The sequence below is a fragment of the Rhinatrema bivittatum genome, chromosome 2, assembly GCF_901001135.1.
Source record: "Rhinatrema bivittatum chromosome 2, aRhiBiv1.1, whole genome shotgun sequence".
Lineage (NCBI taxonomy): Eukaryota > Metazoa > Chordata > Amphibia > Gymnophiona > Rhinatrematidae > Rhinatrema > Rhinatrema bivittatum.
This window is the reverse complement of record NC_042616.1, coordinates 45,829,696-45,843,036: the sequence shown is the minus strand read 5'-3', so window position 1 is coordinate 45,843,036 and position 13,341 is coordinate 45,829,696. Positions and strand designations below refer to the sequence as shown.

Sequence of the window (13,341 nt, the reverse complement as noted above, 5' to 3'; positions counted from 1 at the left end):
GCAACTGGAGCTTGGCAGCCCTCAAGTCCAGCAGGAAGACCTTGCCCACTTGGGTGTCAAACCGGGCTCCCAGAAAGTCTAAGGCCTGAGAAGGGCGCAGATGACTCTAGGCCTGACTGACGACCCACCCGAGGGATTGCAGATGATGCAAGACCTTGTCCACTGACTGCTTGCAGAGAGCTTCCGACTTCGTCCATATGAGCCAGTCGTCTAGATACAGGTGAACTAGAACTTCCCTGCGAAGGGCCACCGCCACCACCAGCATCACTTCGGTGAACGTGTGCGGCACCGTCGCTAGACCAAATAGGAGAGCGTAAAATTTAAAATGCATGCCCACAACCATGAACCGGAGAAATTGCTGCGAATCCCTATGTGCAGATATGCCTCCGTCAGATCCAGAGAAGCCAAGAACTCCCCCTTGCGCACTGCTGCAATGACAGAACACAGGGTCTCCATTTGGAAATGCAGTATCTTAAGAGCCCTGTTAACCTTCTTGAGATCCAAAATGGGATAGAAGGAACCTTCCTTCTTTGGTACCACAAAATAAATGGAGTAACGTCCCGTACCCTATTCCAGCCTGTGGATGGTCTGCTGGACTATTCGCCTCTTTGCCGGTGCTCCACACAGAGATTAGAAAGAGGTCCCGGAGTGGACGAGCAAATTCTAAAGTGTAGCCTTGAGCGATGATACTTAGTACCCACTGGTCTGATGTTATCTTGACCCATTTCTCGAAGAAAAGAGACAGCCATCCCCCAATGACTGGCACTGAGGAATGGGCCAGCCGTATCTCATTGAGAGAACTTAGGGGCAAGGGATCCTGGACCGGAACCATCACAGCCCCCTCGACATCCCCGACAGGACTGAGACCAGGAATGAGACCTCCCTGAGGGTTGTCGCTGTACCGCACTTGATGTTCTATTTGGACGAAAATGTCGCTGACTCCGAAAATGAGACAGGGTCGGGGGAAACCGTCTAGGACCCTTCGGCTTTTCTTCCGGCAATTTGTGCACCTTATTGTCACCCAAAGACTTAATTAGTTGTTCCAAATCTTCACCAAAGAGTAACTTTCCTTTGAAGGGGAGTGCACTAAACTGCGCCTTGGAAGAAACATCAGCCGACCAACTGCACAACCATAAAAGTCTTCTTGCGGAAACAGCCGACATCATAGTCCTAGAGGAGGTCCGAAGGAGGTCATATAAGGCATCTGTCCCATAGGCCACTGCCACCTCCAAACGCTCCACCTGGGCCGACTCTTGAGGAGGAAAGTCTCTGGTACTCAGGAGTTGTTACGCTCATCTGAGGCCTGCCCAGAGCATGAGGTTACTGCAAACAGCCGCTTGGATTCCCAGGGCCGAGACCTAAAAAAATATGCTTAAGGTGAACCTCAAGCTTCTTGCCCTGGAGCTCTTTAAGGGCCGCCGACTGGCCACCGGAATAGTGGTCCTCTTGGTGACTGCAGAAACCGAAGCATCCACCTTTGGGACTTTCAATAACTCCGGGATGTCCTCCGGCAGTGGGTAGAGCTTATCCATAGTCCTACCCACATGCAGCCCTCCTCTGGAGTATCCCCACTCCCGGGCCATCAGCTGTTGGATCATCTGAGGGAGAAGAAAAGCCTTAGTCGGCCCACATAATACCGCCAGGACCGGATCCACCGTGCTCTGGATGGGGTCATCTGGAGGAGCGGCGATACCCAGCTCCGCCAGGACATGGGGTATAATGGGATTAAGTTCATCCCTCTGAAAAAGGCGGATACCTTGGGATCGCCTCCATCCAATGGCGCCGCCTTCTCCAACTCCTCTCCCAGATCCGCCGAGTCATCGCCCAAGGCCTGCCCGAGCTGGGCTCCGCCGAGGTGAGATCTTCTGAGGGGCCGTGAACTCTTCGGACCCCTGCAGCTCCAGCCACCTGGGGACCTTCCTGAGTGGCCCCTCTGGGAGCCGAGGACCAGTAGCGAGGGATATATTTAGTTTTTGGGTACTTGCTAGGTACTTGTAGCCTGGATTGGCCACTGTTGAAAACAGGATGATGGGCTTGATGGACCCTTGGTCTGACACAGTATGGCAATTTCTTATGTTCTTATGATCCTGGCACCACAAGGTTTATTTATAAAAATGTATTGTCCGCTCTGTCTAAGACAAAAATATTCACCATATTTAAATTAGTTAAGTTTCTAATGTTGGAATAATGAGTATGGAAAATAATTTTATCTGTTTCTTATGGCTAGATCAGAGGATTCAGTATCAGACATATACAATGTACCTAATGTAAGAGGCTGGGAATCTGCCTAAGTTTCTCTTTGAAAATCTGGGGGTCAGCCGGAACTGTGGGTCCTTATGCATTTAGAAAACATGAATAAGCACATTCAAAACACAGTCTTCTGAGGCAAAAATATCACTTGCAACAACATTTATATTATATTTACATACTCTGCTGTGGTGCCAACCCTGCAAAAAAAGACTCTTGGAACCCATATGGTATTAAGCCTATCGTAACACGTATTGGGTATGGGCTTGGCCCTGAGAAAGCTATGAGTAAACTGAATTACAATACAGTAAACCTACCGAATCAAAACAGCACTTATTGCCAGCCATCAAAAAGTAACAACCCTACCTGTGAAACGTGTGTGTGACAATACAAAAGACAATACTGCAAAATATTATACCAGGTCCTGGAACCCCAATATACTCTCTATTAGGAAAACAGAACAAGCCAAGCTACTACAGAATCAACAAGCTAGCAGAATTCCTCACTTCAGTCATACATAGAGACTCTCAAATACAGAATAAAGAGACCATAAAACATAAATAGAAACAGGCAGATAAAAATTGAACTGGAAACCACAAGCCAGACTATATGCAGTGTGGCAAAGGAAAAACAGAAAGATTTCTGTTCATCATAAAGCAATAAAATCAAGAAATATAAAACATCAATCATAACAGAAAAATCATACTAATAAAAAAAATATTTCAAAACAGCTGATGAATAGATCATCCAATAATTAAAAACTCATAAAAATTTACCAAACATCAATAAAAGATTTCAAAACAGCAGACACATCAAATAGCCAATAAAAAAATGTAAGGATTAAAAAAAAAATCCTCTGCTTTCTATACGTGGGAACTTGATTTTCAGATGACCTAATATTGTCATGGATTAACAGGGGGAATGTAGGGGATTGTTGCACAAAACCTTTTTCCTCTGCCTCCCATGCTCAATCTCATGTGCATGCACACACACATACTTGCACTCTGCCACACTTAATCTCACACACACGTGAGCACTCGCTCTTTGCCTCACTCAATCTCATGCTTGCACATACATATACACACTCGATCTCAGACTCGCTCAATCTCATGCACACACACATTTGTGCTGTCTGTTATGCTCAATCACACACACGTGTATTTGCTCTCTGCCATGCTCACATACACATGCACACACATGCTCTCTGCCATGTTCAATCACACACTGACACATACACATGTTCTCTGCCATGTTCAATCATACACACGCATGCTCTCTGCCATGTTCAATCATACACACAATGTCATGCTCGCTCACACACACGTGCTCTATAATGTTTAATCACTCACACATATGCACGCGCACACACACACCTCTCTCTCTGCCATATTCAATTGCATACAAAAACGCTCTCTCTGTGCCATGCTCAATTACACATACACACAGACATCTCTCTTGTTTTCCTCCTCTGGAATCATAAGGAGTAGTAGCAGCAGCCTCCAGTCCTACAGCACACTAGACCCTCCTTCTAGCCTCAAGTCGGCACTGCTCCTGTTCCTGACTGAAGCTGCATTTTCTGGCCAGCAGGCTGTGCTGCTCCTCCTGCTTTTGACTGCAGAGGAAGAGTGGAAGACATTCTTTGGGTGGCCCTGCAGGCCCTGTTGCTCCTCCTGCTGACTGCCGTGTGGGACAGGCATTTTATGACTGCGTCTACTCACGTCCTGTACTGTCCTGTTCCCTCTCTGGGCCTACTAGTGGCGGGAGCCAGCCTCTACCGCCGTGTATCTCATGGTCCCTCGTGGCGGCCTGGACGCCACCATCTACACAGACTCTGGGCCTTCCTAGTCACGTGCGCCACCGCACCCTCTTTTGCGGTTGCTACGGCGGGATTCTCAGGGACATTCCTGATTGATGACATCAGTGGATCTGTGTTCTTAAGCACCAGCTTCGCCCCCTGCTAGCCGACTTGGCATCGAGTTCTATCGCTACTCTACTAGCTCCTGTCTCCTCGGACCTGTTGTGGCTGTCTTGGACTCTGGACCCTGGTTCAGGTATCCGCTCCTCAGGGGCCTGTGTGCGCTCTCTCCAGAGACTTGGTCTCCTGGCTTCCCCCGCTCCTTGGGATAGCCCTGCACGTTCTAGGAACTCTATCCGCCGGTTCCCTGCTCCTCGGGGTTGCCAATGAGACGCCCTCACCACTTGGGAGACCTATCGCTGTGCTTCCCCGCTCCTCGGGGCAGTGCCTACGTTCTACTCCAGAGACTGACCGTACTTCCCCGCTCTTCGGGGCAGTGCCTACGTTCTACTCCAGAGACTGTCCGTACTTCCCCGCTCCTCGGGGCAGTGCCTACGTTCTACTCCAGAGACTGTCTGTACTTCCCCGCTCCTCGGGGCAGTGCCTACGTTCTACTCCAGAGACTGGCCGAACTTCCCCGCTCCTCGGGGTAGTGCCTACGTTCTACTCCAGAGACTGTCCGTACTTCCCCGCTCCTCGGGGTAGTGCCTATGTTCTACTCCAGAGACTGTCCGTACTTCCCCGCTCCTCAGGGCAGTGCCTACGTTCTACTCCAGAGACTGTCCATACTTCCCCGCTCCTCGGGGTAGTGCCTACGTTCTACTCCAGAGACTGTCCATACTTCCCTGCTCCTCGGGGTAGTGCCTACGTTCTACTCCAGAGACTGGCTGTGCTGTCCCGCTCCTCAGGGCAGTGCTTACATTAAACGCCAGTGATAGTCGGTATTTCCCCACTTCTCGGGGATATTTACGTCATCACTCGGAGACTTAACTCGGGCTTCCCCGCTCTGCGGGGTGGCCTATGTCATCGCAACAGTACCTCCCTCGCTACGCTGCTCCGCCTCCTGGGGTTGCCTCAGCAGTATACCTCCGGCGCTCCTTGCCTCATGCTTCTCGCTCCTTGGGCCTGCCTAGAGCCACCCTCTTGGAGATCTCCGCCCAGGTACTACTCTCCAGCCTACCAGCTTCCTGTGGGGGTCCCTTATTGCTGTGTCTTTCACCCTGCTCCTCGGACCTTCCCACAGATTCTCTCCTAGAGCTCCGGCTGTACCAGACCTCGCCTCCTGGCGGTGTGGACCTGTGGGGCTCCTCCCCACAGGTCCTCCCCACAGGTGGTAACAACTCCCACCTTGGGCCAAGGGCCCACGAAACCCACAAATCATAACAGGCATGTTCTGTGCAGGTTGCCACAGCTGAGTGTCAGCATCAGTATTTGTATTCCGATGGTGATTTCCCACCTCCCTCTTCAAGGAGGGCCTTGAGGGGAGGAGGGGACACTAAGAGCAGGTGCAGCAGTTCATCTTCTCCCCCTGGCTGCAGCAGAGCTCGAGGACCAAGGTTGTATTGAGAGAAGGGGAAGCAACTTGTCAGTCAAATTGTGAGTGGCACTCCATGATGGTTGGCACCTATGGCCATGGTCATATTGAGGTGGGGGGAAGTGATATGAAAGCAGGGAGTAGTGTAGGGTTTGTATAGGGTGATGGTGCTGGTGTAGAGTGTGTGTGTGTGTGTGTGTAGGTGAATGGAGGAGAGTGGTGGTGGGTATGCTGGGGCTGGGGTGTGGAGAAGGTGTGTGTGACTGTGTGTGCATGCTTCCAACACCCCCTCCCCCCTCCCACCTTGCACCCTCCACTTTGTCCCACTCTGTTCACCCACACTTTCCACTTTCTCCCCCTCTCCTCCTTCTCCGTGTAGGTATGTGTGGGGGGTTAGCAGGACTGGTGGGGGGTGTGTGTGTGTGAGAGTTGTGGGGTATATGTATGGAGTGGATGGGTGTGGGCTGGTGAGTTTGTGGGATGTGGAGGTGTAGTGAGGGTGTGGGGATATGGACAGGAGGTGAAGGGGAAGATGGAATACACAATTTCCCCATCCTATTCTTCACTTATTCTCCTCTATGTTCCCTCTCCTCCCCCATCCCAACTCCTTCCCCTCCTCTCTCACTCTTGTAACTCATCCCCTCTCCTATCTCCTGTTTAACTCCTCTTACTCATGCCCACCCCTCTTCCTTTTCCAAGTTTCACCTCCAGCCTAGTCTTCTTGCTATCGGTGAGGCCTGGGAAATCCCACCAACCTTTCTACATCCATTACTCCTCTTTTCTCTTCTTCTGATAGGGTATGCTGCCCCCCACCCCCATCCCACTGCTACAGTGCTGACTGTGCCAGTATCGGTGCTGGCCCTGGCCCTGCGTTGCCTGAGGTCTCCTGCATGGACGTCAGTGGTGTGCCAACCAGTCCTTTTGCTTCTGCTTATGCTTGCCTTGGTTTGAGGTTGTGGGAGTGTAGTATGATGGCACATAGGATTTATGGATGGGGTTTGTGTGTCTGGTGTATGTATGTATTTGGAGGGGGTTATGTGGGGGCATTGGAGTGTATGTGTGGGTGGGTATTGGTGGTATGTAGTTGTTGTGGTGGTATGGGTGAGAGTGGAGGTATGTGTGGGTGATGGAGGTGTCAGTGGTGTGAGGATCGAATGGGGGGGGGTGTTGTGCATGGGGGTAAGTGTGCAGGAAGCAAGTGTTGTGACTGGGTCTGTGGGTTATGTGTACATGGAGGTATGTGGAAGTGAAGGGTACATGTGTGGGTGGTATGTGGTGCTGCTGGGAAGAAGAGAGTTGATGTGTGAGGGGTAAATGTTGTTACATAGTTTGCAGTGCTCTGAGGGTTGTGTGTGAGAAGGTATTTTTTTGTGGTGTGTGGTGCTGTGAGTGGCTAGGAATGAGTAGGTGTGCAGAGGAGTTGAGCATTACAACTGGGCTTGCAAGGATGTGCAGGTAGAGATGTGGGGGGCATGTATGGATGATATGTGGTGATGGTATGAGTAGTCTCAGGGGTTGAGTATGTGGTGTGAAGGGGTGAGTAATGAGTCAGGGTTTCCAGTGTTGTGTGTGTGGTATAGGTGACTGTGGTTGGGAATGTGTGTGAAGATATGATTTTGTGGTGTGAGGAGGGTGAGTTGCCAGTGTGGGCAAGTAGAATTGTGGTGGCATGTGTGGTAGTGTGAGGTATGCTGTGGGTGATAGTAGTGGAGGTGTGAGGGTGTGGGTGGCTAGGGGTGAATAAGTGTGGAGGGAGGTTGAGTGTTGTAACTGGGTTTGCAGGAATGTGTAGGTGGAGGTGTGTGTGTGTGTGTGGGGGGGGGGGGGGGGCCATGTGTGGTGGTGATGTGAAGAAGGCAGGAGGGAGGATCACTATTCACAGCCTAATTGCTCTAGTCCCAGTTCACAAAAGGAAACCCACAGGCCGATACAGTAAAGCGCGGCCGCAGTTATCCCATTTCTAACCCGCTGTGTACTCACAATTTCGCCACGTAAGTCTAACCCACGATTCACTATCTGTTTTTACCGATCCTTACTGCTTCTTTAACTCGTCGCGTATCCCTTTCCGCCCGAGGCATGTATATGTATGTAAATGATCCGATTAGCTATTCCCTCCCATACAGTAAAGTGCGCCCCGACTATCGCCTTTTTAACCTGCTATCTTGCCGCGTCTTTAACCTACTAATTTACCGCCTACCCTGACACTTGTGTTAGTGTGGTTCACTGGTTGCTCAGCATATTCAATTTAAAGCTTTAACCTTGGTATTTAAGGCTCAGCATGATCCCATACATTCCAGTGCACTGTCTGTATTCACAAGAATGTAATTATCTGATTCTACCACCAAAAGCCACCCAGTCCCAAACCAACCCAATCCACAGAAAAAAAAATGCTTCTCGCACTTAGCCGCCCAGTCCCAAACCAAACCAACCCAATTCAAGCCCAAGCAGAGAGAGACGAAATTTCACAGTCCCAAACTTTCACCCGACCTCCGACGTCCAGCCGGTCACGGCGTGTGCACATGCGCCTTCGCTGCCTTGAGCGTCCATATTGGACCTACAGGGGTGCACGTATTCATCGTCGCCGGCGGGGCTGCTGAAGCCGCTCTCTCTCGCCGCCCTTCTACTGCTGCTGCTGGGGGCTTGCGTGGCCGCGGCCAGGGCAGGTGAGCGGGGGCTGGGGGAAAGTTTTGGACTGTGAAATTTCGTCTTTCTCTGCTGGGGCTTGGATTGGGTTGGTTTGGTTTGGGACTGGGCGACTAAGTGCGAGAAGCATTTTTTTTCTGTGGATTGGGTTGGTTTGGGACTGGATGGTTAAATTTCGTCTCTCTCTGCTGGGGCTTGGATTGGGTTGGTTTGGGACTGTAGGAGAGCCATCCACTTCCTGGTACCTGTCATTTCAAACATCATTTGAAATGACGTTTGAAATGACAGGTATCAGCGCACCCAGGATACTGTATAGCGCCTATACAGTAAAATGGATTGCGCTTCATGGACGTGCGTTGGACGCGGTTTGCATTTGCATGCCATTTAAATACAGTATCGAGCGGTAGGTGATCTGAACTGTGCGTGCGGCAAACGCGGGTGCGCCGGGCACTAACGCACCTCTTTCTACCGCCCCTTACTGTATCGGCCCGCCACTGATTGCAAGGCTAGGCTCAACTGGGGGAGGGTGTCTCAAACACTGTCACCCTAGGAGCAGCTCAGCCGGGGGAGAGAGTCTCCAGGACTAATCACCCCAGGAGCTATTCATCTCCAAAATGTTCTCTTCACCCAGCCTACAAACCCAGGTCTTGGTCACAGCACGGGATACTTGTCTACCATCTACTGGAGATGAGGAATACTGGCAGGCTGAATGCAATATGGTTGATGTAAACAAACTTGTTGATCTGTCTACATCTGCTGGCTGGGGAGCATAACCCATGCATCTGGACTGGTCTGGCAGGCTGGTTTTAGAAGAATTCTTCTTTCCTACGTGGATGGTGGATGCCTGGAATCACCTATCAGCAGAGGTGACAACAACCAAACAGTGATGGGACGGAAGCACAGTAAGGGCAAAGGAGAGAAACAAAGGAAGAATGAGTGAGAGACAGCCAATAAGCATATAAGAAAGGAACAAATATGTGGTGTCAGCCCCTCTTACTGCCTTGTACTGGAACAGCTGGGCCATCTCATCCCTGGTTTCGGATTTGTGGGCACTGCCCTGCCAATGATCAGGCATGTAGTGGATATGAGCCAGTACACACTGAAGGAGTTGCTCAGGGCACCAAGCCATGTGCTCATCCGGGATAAAGGACCTGCCAAGACAAAGAGCAAGAGTTCAGCACCAGTGCTGGTGGAGACTATGAGCCAGCAGTGTGGTGAGAGGAGACCAGAAGAAAGAACCCTACACAAAGAGGCTGGAAGCCCATTTCAACTGCTCTACCCTCTCTCAGGTTAATCCAAAGACGCTGATCCAGTTCTGGTTTTGTCCCACTGTGTGCATGTAATCCAATTTTTGGCAGGAAAATCAGAAATTACAACTCTTTGAAGAAAAAAACAGACTGGATCAGTTTCTTTGGAGTGACATGGGTGAGGTGGCAACCCTATCTCTGTGTGACTTAAAACAGCAGATAAGGATGTTCATGCTTTGAAGTCTGTGAGACAACCTTTAAAACTTCCTGCTCCTTAAACGTTTTAACTTCACAGTCACTGTAGAACAGTGGTTCTCAAACTTTCATGGCTATTATACCCTCTTCAAGAGTTTGAGATGTCTTGTGTACCCCGTCAGGGTTACATTCACAGTAAATATTTATTTACATGGCAGTGCAATATTTGGGCTTGATTTTCAATTGGCATTTAATTGTCAAATAACCCCCGCCCCAGACACTAACATTGCTGAATTCAATCCTAATCTAGCAGAACGTGACATCAGTGTGGCAGAGCTGGCAGTGCTGAGGTAGTTTGGGGGCACATTTCTTGTGGTGCTTTATTATCTCTTTCCAGTTAATTGGCACCAATTTGAAGCTTGGGAAAGGAAATACTTGGTTAGTTTCTCTTTGAAAATTAGCTAATATAAAGTATGCATCTGCTATTTGTGCAGGTGGCCAATTGGGGTAAAACAACATTAATATACTTCAAAATGCAAATGTGTGCATGCTGTTTCTTCCTTGTCCCAATCCAAACACCCATGGGAACACTTCTTTTTTGTTCGACCAAAAGTATATGCATTATGGAAGCCCATGGGTACTTTTAGCCTGATAGAGGTCAACAAGTTTCAGAAAGTCCAGTTTATTCAGGTAAACAGCTTTGAAAATTACCCTCTTAATAGGTTTTCTTCTCTACCTTGGTCTCCTTCACTTTGTCTGTCTTCTGTTTATTTATGGACAAGCAGGACTGTAATCAGCCACGCACATGAGTGACGCTGAGATAGAAAAGTTTTTTCAGAGCTCGGAAAAAAACAAAGTTTTTTGAGCATTTGTGGGTCTTCCCACGCAGCTGTTGCAGAGAAAATCTCCGCAGTGTTTTTTTTAATTCCACTCATGCAAAAGGACAGGTTTTTACTTTCTCTCCTTAAGCCACTCACTGAACTTTTTGTTCGCATTTTTTTCTTTCATGGTTTCTTTTTCCTTTGTTGAAGTATTATTCTTTTTTGCTTTTGAGTCTCCAAAAAAAACCCAACATTTTTGTTATTTCAGATTTGCAAAATTGAGTTTGACCCAGCTTTAACTCTCTTCATGATGGAAGACAGCAAACCGGGCTTCAACAGATGACCCTGCTGTTCTTACAAGATGTCTTTATTAAACCAGAATGACTGCTGCGTTTGCTGCTTCGGCCCGTCACGTGATGAGCCTAAGTGCGCTGCCTGTACTTGAATGGCACCCAGGGCCAGAAGATCCAGAAGCTGCACAGTAAAATAATTTTTAACGTCTCCTCAAGCCTCTGGATCAGCAAAGAGGCAACTATCACCAGCTAAAGGACCATCGCCCAAACAAAATAAAAGGCAGATTCCCTTCATACTAAGCATTATAATTTAGAGACACCTCGGTGCAAGTGCCATTCTCCCTCTACTAAAGAGGGATAGAAGCTGCGCTCTTCAGCATCATATAGGAGCCAAAACAAGGCCCTGTGGGCAGCAGCAACAACACATCGGGACATACTGTAGATAAATGCCATTGGCACCATCACTCTTCAATGCAGAATTATTGCTGGCTCCATCAACAAGTAACATTACCACATTTCTGCTGGCACCATCAACTTCTTGGTGCCAAGATATGAACCTCAGCACCAGTCAAGCAAAAAAGTTAATTCATTCTGAATGTACTCCTGCCAATCCATGCCGATTCTAGTGTCAGAATTGGATAGTTCCTCTATTGGGAATTCCTCCTTCCAAACAGGATCATCATCTCTTTTATCAGGAAGATGGGATTTCACTTCATCAAAAACTATTTCACTAATATACCAGATGTTTTACCTTCTCCATCCCAGAGAGGAAAAATGTCTCCCATTTTGGAGTCTATGGCACCAAAAATGTGAAACTCAATCTACTATTCTGCCATATCAAGCCAGGCCAAAAATTATACAAAATGAGTCACAGTTTAAGTCTCAAAGTTCACCTTTATCTAAGGATTGGACAACCTCAGAACAACCACCTATAATACTGTCTGACTCTCAGGAAGGATCACAATCATCAAATAATTCTCTCATTCTGATGATGAAGAGGCCACTCTCTTCTTCTATCAGACCTCTCTCCAAAACCTCCCAAACGTACATCTCTGCCAGAGGGTTTGCCATACCATGCCTTTGTCCAAATATGGCAAAAGCAATTCCATTTATATTATAGGAGAAAACACAACCTAGGTGAAGACATATTTGGTGTGCTAAAGAACATTCAAGCCTCAAAACAAGTAGCAACTTGTTCATAGAATATGAAAGGAACATAAGAACATATGAAATTGCCATGCTGGGTCAGACCAAGGGTCCATCAAGCCCAGCATCCTGTTTCCAACAGAGGCCAAACCAGGCCACAAGAACCAGGCACAAGAACCAAACACTAAGAAGATCCCATGCTACTGATGCAATTAATAGCAGTGGCTATTCCCTAAGTAAACTTGATTAATAGCCATTAATGTACTTCTCCAAACCTTTTTTGAACCCAGCTACTCTAACCACATCCTCTGGCAACAAATTCCAGAGCTTAATTTTGCATTGAGTGAAAAAGAATTTTCTCCGATTAGTCTTAAATGTTCTACTTGCTAACTTCATGGAAATCCCCCTAGTCCTTCTATTATCTGAAAGTGTAAATAACCAATTCACATCTACTCGTTCAAGACCTCTCATGATCTTAAAGACCTCTATCATATCCCCCCTCAGCCATCTCTTCTCCAAGCTGAACAGCCCTAACCTCTTCAGCCTTTCCTCATAGGGGAGCTGTTCCATCCCCTTTATCGTTTTGGTTGCCCTTCTCAGTACCTTCTCCATCGCAACCATATCTTTTTTGAGATGCGGCGACCAGAATTGTACACAGTATTCAAGGTGCGGTCTCACTTTGGAGTGATACAGAGGCATTATGACATTTTCTGTTTTATTCACCATTCCCTTCCTAATAATTCCTAACATTCTGTTTGCTTTTTTGACTGCTACAGCACACTGAGCCAACAATTTTAATGTATTATCCACTATGATGTCTAGATCTTTTTCCTAGGTGGTAGTTCCTAATATGGAACCTAACATCATGTAACTACAGCAAGGGTTATTTTTCCCTATGTGCAACACCTTGCACTTGTCCACATTAAATTTCATCTGCCATTTGGATACCCAATCTTCCAGTCTTGCAAGGTCCTCCTGTAATGTATCACAATCCGCTTGTGATTTAACTACTCTGAATAATTTTACATCGTCCACAAATTTGATAACCTCACGCGTCATATTCCTTTCCAGATCATTTATATATATATTGAAAAGCACAGGTCCAAGTACAGATCTCTGAGGCACTCCACTGTTTACCCTTTTTCACTGAGAAAATTGACCGTTTAATCCTACTCTCTGTTTCCTGTCTTTTAACCAGTTTGTAATCCACAAAAGGACATCGTCTCTTATCCCTTGACTTTTTAGTTTTCTTAGAAACCTCTCATGAGGGACTTTGTCAAACGCCTTCTGAAAATCCAAACACACATCTACCGGTTCACCTTTATCCACATGTTTATTTTCCCCTTCAAACAAATGAAGCAGATTTGTTAGACAAGACTTCCCTTGGGTAAATCCATGTTGACTGTGTTCCATTAAACGA

The 13,341-nt window shown here is 47.7% G+C and overlaps 1 protein-coding gene across 11 annotated transcripts in view; it reads right to left on the bottom strand.

Annotated features, from left to right (window-relative positions):
* Window positions 1–13,341, bottom strand: part of ATG9B (autophagy related 9B) — a 268,139-nt gene that overhangs the window by 60,595 nt on the left and 194,203 nt on the right. For all 11 annotated transcript variants that reach the window (XM_029587964.1, XM_029587963.1, XM_029587957.1 and 8 more), the window contains one exon: window positions 9,217–9,370. In XM_029587964.1, the coding sequence (XP_029443824.1) occupies window positions 9,217–9,370 (154 nt within the window). The remainder of the gene's footprint in view (window positions 1–9,216; window positions 9,371–13,341) is intronic.